A 9,067-nucleotide genomic window follows, 5' to 3' on the forward strand; every position below is an offset into this window, starting at 1 on the left:
GGGTAGACTATGGGGAAGGGGCTGCGGAGATAAGAAGTGAGCTTTAGTGGGGAAAAGGGTCGCTTGGGAGAAAGACAAACAAAGGCTAGCAACAGAAACGGGAATGAGGAGCAAGATGGGCTGGAGAAAGTAGGTTGGAGGCTAGAGTGGGAGACGGGAGCCCCCAGTGGCTGGGAGAGACAAGAACCACGCCCGGACAAGAAAGAGTCGACTCCAGCTTGCTGCTGACGGGGAGTTTATTCCTGACGGAGATGCTGAGATCTGCTGGCTGCCTCAGCTCCAGGTCAGAGCAGCCTGGGCTCTGGCTCCAGCTGCGGCTCTGGCTCTGGCTCCAGCTCCTCTGTCTTACTCGAAGCCGGAGGTGGGTGAATCCCATTCTCTAAAGCAGAGAATCTTCTCCTCAGCCACTGTGGGGAAAAGACAGAAAGGGCAATGGAGGAGGAAGCAGGAGGGAGGAGGGAAGAGGGAGGAACAGGGCAAATACTGAGTTCTACTGTTTCTTTCCAGCCTTCCCCATCTGACCCAGGGCCTTCTTTCAGCCCTTCTGAACTTCCCAGCTGCAAGGTGTTCCCAGGACAGGGGCTCTGGGTCCCAGCTGCAAGGTGTTCCCAGGACAGGGGCTCTGGGTCCCATGCAAGGTGTTCCCAGGACAGGGACTCTGGGTCCCAGCTGCAAGGTGTTCCCAGGGACAGGGGCTCTGGGTCCCAGCTACGAAGGTGTTCCCAGGACAGAAGAAGAAGAGGAAACTGGGGTCCCCAGCCTGCAAAGGTTGTTCCCAGGAAGGGACTCTGGGTCCCAGCTGCAAGGTGTTCCCAGGACAGGGCTCTGGGTCCCAGCTGCAAGGTGTTCCCAGGACAGGGGCTCTGGGTCCCAGCTGCAAGGTGTTCCCAGGACAGGGGCTCTGGGTCCCAGCTGCAAGGTGTTCCCAGGACAGGGGCTCTGGGTCCCAGCTGCAAGGTGTTCCCAGGACAGGGGCTCTGGGAGCATATTCACAATTGACTATGGTTGTCAATTCTTCCTCGAGGAAGGGGTCCCACATAGAGGTCTGAGGAGAGTGAGCTCTGTCCTTGGCATACCTGTCTTCTCCATAGGTGGAAGCCAAAGGCCCCAGTCAGCAAAAGGAACAAATGAGAAGCTACCGAGGATGAGAAGGAGAAAGAGATGGCTTCCTTTAAGGTCACCTGAGGTTCTCTTGGCACTCCGGGCGCCTATGAAGAAAGTACTGGATTAGACCTAGAGTCGGAGATGAAAAAGGACACCTTACTACACCTCATCCTTTACAGATACAATGAGGTCGGCGAGTTTAAGGACCTTGTCCAGGATCATTCAGCTAATGAATGACAGAAATAGGTCAGGCCTAGAGAGCTTGAAGTCAGATCCCTGACTGGGAAGGGGAAGAGGTGGGGGTAGAGGGCTTGGAAGATGACCGAGCTGACTGCTTTGGAGCTGGGGCCATGGATTTGAGAGCCTCAGACCTGGGCTAGACTCTGCCATGGGCATTGCTGCTCCAAGAAGCTTCTGCCCCTGATACAGCTGGCATTGCCAAGGCTCAGAGAGGAACCTGGCCTCCGGCATCTCCAACATGGGGCCTGGAGAACTCCTGGATGGGTTGTTCAGGGGATGCCACACAAATCTTTCTCGTCCAGATGCTGGGGTTACCTCACACAACAGCTTCCCCGGGGAGCCAGGTAACCCGAAGGATTGACGAGTCACTGAAAAATTATAGAGAAGATGTCTCATGTCTTGATCCCTAGGTTGTTATCAAAGTTGCAATCCCACATCTCTGTCACCTTACTCTCACTGGAGATCTGGTTGGGAAAACCTCAGGGGAAGAGACCTCATAGGTCACGACTAAATTGATCCTTGGTTTGTTATGTTTTTGAGACAGGGTCTCATGTAGCTCAAGCTGGCCTTGAACTTACTATGTAGCCAAAGATAATCTTGAACTCCTACTTCTCCTGCTTCCACCTGGTAAGTACTGGGATTACAGGGGTGTCCCACCTGGTCACAGGAATGTATGAGCCCCTGAGTCCAGTCCCCAGCACCACACAGACAGGATATAGATAAAATCAGAAGTTAAAGATCCACTACACATTGAATTCAAGGTCAGCTGAAGCTACATGAGATCTTGTTTTAAAAAGAAAATAAGGCTGGAGAGATGCCTCAGTGGTTAAGAGTACTTGCTGATTCCTCTCTTCCAGAGGACCCAGGTTCAACTCCCAACACCCACTTGGCAGCTGACAATCTTGTCTGTAACTCCAGATCTAGGAGACCAATGCCCTCTTCTGTTTCTGTAGACACCAGCCACACATGTACAAGCCCAAAAAACACCCACATACATATAATAAAATACTTTTTATTGTTGTTGTTTTTTCAAGACGTGATTTCTCTATATAACAGCCCTGGCCTCAAACTCACAGAGATCTGCCTGCTTCTGCCTCCCAGTGCTGGGATTAAAAGCGTGCACCACTGCCACCTGGCATTATAAAATACAATTTTAAATAAAATAAAAACGGAGAGACAGTTCAGCATTTACTAAGTTCCAGAGTGTACTGTGCTTCCAGAGGACCCATTTTCAGTTCACAGCACCCACGCCTGGCAGCTCCCAATCACTTGTAACGCTAGCTCCAGGGGATCCAACGGTTTCTTCTCATCTCCTTGGATACCCTGTACACATACTCACACAGAAACACACACACACACAAGCTTCTTCTCTTCTGAAATGTTCAAACTCTCAATGATCAGTCAGATGAATTAGCACCCAGTACTCCCAACAATGCCAGTCCCCTGCCTCCATCACTTTGCTCACACCGATGCCCCCACTTTGTGGTACCTCTGAGTGAACTTCATGGACCCTTCCTGTATGTTTACAGCATGAGTAATCAACTGATTGATCCACAGCAGAGCATGCTCAAAGTTGACTAGAAATAGGGAGGTGGTGGACAAATGGTAAAGACCTTGACCCTGCTGAGCACCGCACACGTGGGGGACTTGGTGACACAGACATCCAAGTTTCAAGTTCAAAAACCCCGAGTCTAGCATTTCCCAGTGGTACGCCCTTGAGAACACTCCTCCTCTGTAAAGCAAGAGTGACAGCTCTCTCCCCCTGGTGATCAAGCCGAACACAGTTGATCTTTTAGAAGACATCGGAGGGCTGGTGATTTAGAGCAGATGATAGTTACCTGGGTTCCATGAAGGCCTGGGTACAATCTCCAGCACCATATAATCTGGATGTGGGGGGTGACTGTCTATAATCCTAGCACTTAGGAGGTAGCCACAGGAGAATTAGAAATTCAAGACCATCCTCCACTATATAGTGAATTTTAGGCCAACCTGGGCTGCATCAGACTCTGTGTCGAAAGAGAAAAGAAGGAAGTGAGGGAGGAAGGAGGAAGAGGGGACACTGGAGGCCAGGCATGGTGGCTCAGCTCATTATCCCAGCACTTGGAGGTAGAGGCAGAAAGATCAAGAGTTCAGGGGGCTGGAGAGATGGCTCAGCTGTTAAGAGCACTGGTTGATCTTCTGCGGTCTTGGGTTCAATTCCCAGCACCCACATGGCAGCTCACAATTGTCCGTAGCTCCAATTCCAGAGGACCTGGTACCTTCACAGATATACACGCAGGCAAAACACCAAAGCACACAAAATAAAAATAAATAATCTTAAGAAGCCAGGCGGTGGTAGCACATGCCTTTAATCCCAGCACTTGGGAGGCAGAGGCAGGTGGATCTCTGTGAGTTCGAGGCCAGCCTGGTCTACAGAGAAAGATCCAGGACCAACACCAAAACTATACAGAGAAACCCTGTCTTGAAAAACCGAGAAAAAAAAGGGGGGGGGGTCCAGGAGTTCAAAGCCAACTTCAGACATTTAGCCAGTAAGACCCTGGCCACTAACATTGGGCAGAAGAATGGGTGGGCTTGAGGGCTGACTGAATGTGGTAAGGAAGGGTTAGGAATTCCAATGGACTGACAACAGACTGAGTCAGCAAAAGGTGACTGAAGAAGAAAAACAAAAACAAAAAGGGACTGAAGCTGGGAGGCAGAGGCAACATAAATCTAGACAGAGTTGTACGAGTGTGGGATTCGGGCTAACATTCCAGAGATGTGTTGTTTGTTAGTTCCTTTCCATCAATGTTTATTTCTTTTGAGACAGGATCTCAAGTAGCCCAGGCTGGTTTGGAACTATGTACCTGAATTCCTGATCCTCCTGCCAAGTGCTGGGATCACAGCTGTGTCCCACCAAGTTTGGCTCCAGAGGACATTACTAAGCACCTACTGTGTGCTTAATGACCACAGGCGAATGCTACAGACATAGCCAATCTCTGGTGGCTGATAGCTACCAGTCAATGAACACATAGTTTCTGATTTTTCTTTTGCCTGTCTTTGTTTTATATTGTCTTGGAAAAGCCTTACAAATATTTGCTGATAAGGAACTGATTTATTAATTCCTTCCAAATCCAGGTCAAAAGCAGACAAGAATTTGAAAATATATGCTGTCTTCTCTGGACCATTTAAACCTTTAGCATCTCTGTTTCTAGCTTCTTAGACCTCCCGCCAATTTATGGCAGGGGAGTCCCTTAGAGAAGAAGCGGGGCTTTTATTCTGTGACTCAAGAGGAGGCTTTCAGTTTCAGTTTTGTTTTTGTTTTGTTTTATCATGGGAGTGAAAGGAAAAAAAAAAAAAAAACAGCCCATAACCCAGGGCGTGGTGCTGCACGCCTTTAGTCCCAGCACTCCAGAGACAGAGCCTGGATCCCAGAGTTCGAGGCCAGCCTGGTCTACAGAGCGAGTTCCAGGACAGCCAGGGTTACACAGGGAGACCTCGCCTTGAAAAAGAAAACAAAACAGAAAACAAAAACCAGCCCATGGGCTGGAGAGAAGGCTCAGAGGTTAAGAGCACCAGCTGCTCTTCCAGAGGTCCCAAGTTCAATTCCCAGCAACCACATGGTGGCTCACAACCATCAGTAATGAGATCTGGTGCCCACTTCTGTATACATAATAAGTAAATAAATCTTTAAAAAAAAAAAAAAGCCCATAATTTGACAGGCACAGTAGCAGTTGTCTATAATCCCAGCACGTAGAAGTGGAAGAAGAGATCAGGAGTTGAAGGTCATCCTCTAAGCTACAGCAGCCTGGGCCTCACGAGAAAAGGCACTTGTCATGCAAATCTCCTGAACCCGAAGAAAAGGTGGGTGGAAAGAAATGACTCCAGAGTTATCCTGTGATCTCCACCTGCACTGAGGAACATGCACCCATCATATGCGCGTGCACACACGCACACAGACTCTCTCTCTCTCTCTCATAAAACTTAAGAAGTTTACAGTTTGAGATGGCCTAGCATCGTAGAGTACTTATGCACAGTCTTTGACCAACCCACACCCCCAGCCTGTCCTCTGAAATGCAAGCTCTTCCTTTCCCACCTGTGATGACTGCCACAGTGACAGTGGTACTGAGCCACTGTCCCTGCAGATCGATGCTACAGTTGTAGGTCCCAGCCTGCTCCAGACCCACGGCCTCAAGCTGAAGGGTAAAATTGCCGTTCTTTCCAGCCACCAGGCGCTCAGGGCCTCCCCCAGGAGGAGTCCACTTGGCCAAGAGTGAAGAAGAGGTCCCCACACCAGGGGGCAAGTGACAAGGCAGCTCCACCCTAGAACCTGCAGCAGCGTACACCGTCACGGGAGCCAGGGGCTCTAGACCTGGAGGAGAAAGGAGAGCCAAGATCAATGCCCAGGGGTGGGTATGCAGTGGGACAGAGGGCGGGAACGTGAGGAAGGAAGGCAGAGGGTGATGGAGGTACTTTGGAGTACAAAGAGACAGAACAAAGCAGACGACCGACCAGGGAAACTGTTAAACCCATACTGTGCTGGAGAGCAAAGGCTATCAGAAGGATGGACAGCCAAGGGAAAAACTGCAGTAAGAGACGACAGCGGAAGACTCCCACAGCGGAAAGGTTTGGACACTGAGACACAGCAGCTGAGAACCTGTTTTGGGGGGCCCATGAGTCAGGCGAAGTGGGGGGCAGGAAGGGGTTGTGGTCAAGAGTAAAGACAGCTTGGGAGAGTTACCCAGAACCTTGAGGTTGTACGTAATGGAGACACTGAAGCCATCTCTGTAGGTGAGGACGCAGCCCCAGATCCCAGAGTCCAGGGGACGGACTTGGGGCAGAAAGAGGAAATTTTCGGCTAAGTAACGATGGGAGGTCTTGTGGACAGGAACTCGGCTCTGGCCCTGGAACCAGTGCACAGAGACTGGGCGGTCAGGGCGACTGAAGGAGCAACTCAAAACGACCCAATCGGATGGCCTGAGGGGTCCTGGGGGATAGGCGGTCACTGTGAGAACGTAAAAACGACCAATCAGTCGACTAGATGAAAGCACTTTCTCAACGCAGCCAGCCAAACTAAGCTGGAAACTCATGGAAACAGGGACGTCGTGTTCGGATTCTCCGTACAGCCTCCCAGCCCAACCCCCAACTTGAAACCTGGGGGTGCTTAACTAGAGACCTGGGACTCCTACGCTGCCTCCACTTTACTTGACTTGTTCTTTGGGCAGACCTTGCCTGAGGATGAGCTACGGATGTCTTCAATGAATCACTCTAGACCCCCGAGGAAGAGGTGCTGCCCCACCTCTACCTCCAACAGGGAGACTGCTCCCGCTGTAGGTGGGGGGAAGGGAGCTGAGGTGTGTGATACAATTTCTCCGTAGCCCCCCACCCCCGCCTAGAGGCATGCATTTCAGAGGGGCACTTTCCACCCTGCCGTCAAGCCTTCCCGAACACTTCTGGAGGCCCTCAGGCCGGGTCTAAAGCACCGCCCTGGCCGCGGCTCTTCCTGTCTCGGGGTGACGGGGACCTGCTTCCCAGCCCTTCTCCCTTTGTCCCGCCCCACCTACTCGAGGCCTGGCCGACGCGCAGGCGGAGATGGCAGGAGAGGGTGCGGTCCGGGAAGCGCACCACGGCGTGGTACTCGCCAGCGTCGGCGCGCAGGGCTGGGCGCAGCCACAGCGAGAAGTCCCCGCGCTGGAGGCCGCGCTCCTCCAGCTGCACGTGGGGATGCATGGGCAGCCTCCCGCTGCGCAGGCCTCCTGGGGCCACGTTCAGTAGCGTGTAGGGATGACGGGGTGCAGGCCTCCCAGGCGAGGGCATCCCCTTGAGGTCAAAGGCAGGGGTGGGAGCGGGCTGGTCACTGCCGGGGGAGAGGGAAGCGGGAGGGAGAATACGCTTGAGAAATTCCGGGGCAATTTGAAAAAGCCATAAAGAAGATGCACTCCAAACACACTCTGAGGATAAAGCAGCATGCCTCCACCCCCAACCACCCCTGTCCCCACTCCCATCTGCTACCGGAGAAGTGGCAGACTATGGACCTCAGAGGGACTCACAGAGGTGACAATAATGGATGGGTTTTTTTCAGAATGCCATTAGAACCAGATTGGGAGGTTCTGTCGCCCAGCTTTGGGGTGCATACCCATCTGGTTGATGTTGCCAAGTAACCCCTCCTCTTCGCAGAAAGCTGAGATTCCTGTGGGGGAGTTGAGCACTGCAAGGAAGTTGGACGGGAGTGCCCTCCTGGGCCCACACCACCGAGTCCTCTTTTCCAGGCTCTGAAGCCACGGCTATGGGGCAAAAGAGAGGCCAAGGGCTATGAGCCAAGAGATTGGAAAACGGAGAAAAGACTTGGCGTTCCCAAGAGAGAAATATCTTTCCTCCCTGTCAGGGGAGGCTGAGGCGGCTTTGGGGTTGGAAGGACTGCCCTTAAAAAAGACATTAAACATCACAAAGCTAAAGAGACAGGCCCTAACGGCCCCTGCTGGCTTCTCCCGAGCCCCCCCATCTTACCTGGAGCTTCCCACAACAGCCTCAGAAGCAACAGGCCTAGGAGCAGAGGCTCCCTCATCTCCGCTACGGCTGGGGCCTCCCCAGTCCTCCAAGGGAGGTCAGAAGGGGTCCTGGGAGGAAAAAAGAGAAGTTCTACAAAGAGGGAGGAGAGGCAGAGAGAAAGAATGTAGGGTGAAGACCACAGTGGTGGGGGGGGGGGGGGTCTGGAGAGGGGACAGGAGGACCAATGGCCAGAGACCAAAGACCAAAGAAAGCTGGCTAGATGGGGGGGGGGGGGGGCACACCCTAGGACAGGGCAGGGCTGGGGCAGAAAGCAGAGTGGAGGCAAGGCCACCTCAGTGAGCTGGGATGCTGATCTGCTCCTCTGGCCCCAGTCCTTCCCCACTTCCCCTCCCCACTGCCCACCCCCCAGGCAGGGCTCAGGGTTTCGCTTCGCAGTGGAAAGTGTGAGGGGGCTGATTCCCAGCAGCGGAGCACTCCGGCTCTGTTGTGGCACTCCCCTTGTTTACTTCCTCAGACTCGGGTCTCCCCACCGCCCCCTCTTCCACCTCTTCCCCTGCCCCCCCCCCAAGCATGTCTGCCTAGAACTGCAGCTGTATCTGGAAGCTGCTTCCTATGTCCCCACACTCACACTTCCTTTGTGACAGGCTCTTTCCCATTCACTTCCCAAGAACTTCCGTTGCCTGCCTAGCTGTTCAGGATCTCCTGGACAGGTACACAGGAAGTATTACTATACCACAAGTTAGCAGATCTGCGGAAGGGCATAGTGGCTACAAGGTGTCAATCTTCATTCTCTGCTACTTATGGTATTATACATTTTTCCATAAAGCAACTTGTGAAAATGCAGTTGAGGAAGTTGAGGGTCACAGGCATTAAATAACTTGCCTAGGTTAGGGAGGGTCATGAAGGCATGTCCTGGTCCTAACCCTATTGCATGATAAAGTGACTTTCCCTCTTCTAGGGAGAGGATAACAATGGGACATTTGATTTGAAGATTTATTTCTATTTATGTGTCTGTGTACCTGAATTCTGCCTGTGTATGAATGCCCAGAGGCCTGAAGAGGGTGTCAAACTCCTTGGAACTGCAGCTTGTGAGCTGCCCAGGCTGGATGCAGGTCTTCTGGAAGAACAGGTAGTACTAACAACTGCTGGGGTCACCAGAAAGTTCTCTCTCCAGCCCTGATGAATGTGGTGATACTTTGTGTATGCTCTACTAAATAAAGCTTGCCTGAAGAGCAGA

The 9,067-nt window shown here is 52.2% G+C and overlaps 1 protein-coding gene across 1 annotated transcript; it reads right to left on the bottom strand.

Annotated features, from left to right (window-relative positions):
* Positions 1 to 222: 222 nt before the first annotated feature.
* On the bottom strand, positions 223 to 7,957 carry Lag3 (lymphocyte activating 3). The gene is given in 9 exon segments (XM_036180276.1): positions 223 to 407; positions 1,077 to 1,127; positions 1,129 to 1,208; positions 1,476 to 1,712; positions 5,417 to 5,692; positions 6,062 to 6,325; positions 6,885 to 7,177; positions 7,457 to 7,604; positions 7,828 to 7,957. Coding segments are annotated over 9 exon segments (1,530 nt in total). The 5' UTR covers positions 7,886 to 7,957; the 3' UTR covers positions 223 to 284.
* Between the last annotated feature and the right edge of the window lie 1,110 nt (positions 7,958 to 9,067).

Source organism: Onychomys torridus, chromosome 3, assembly GCF_903995425.1.
Source record: "Onychomys torridus chromosome 3, mOncTor1.1, whole genome shotgun sequence".
NCBI classification, from domain to species: Eukaryota; Metazoa; Chordata; class Mammalia; order Rodentia; family Cricetidae; genus Onychomys; species Onychomys torridus.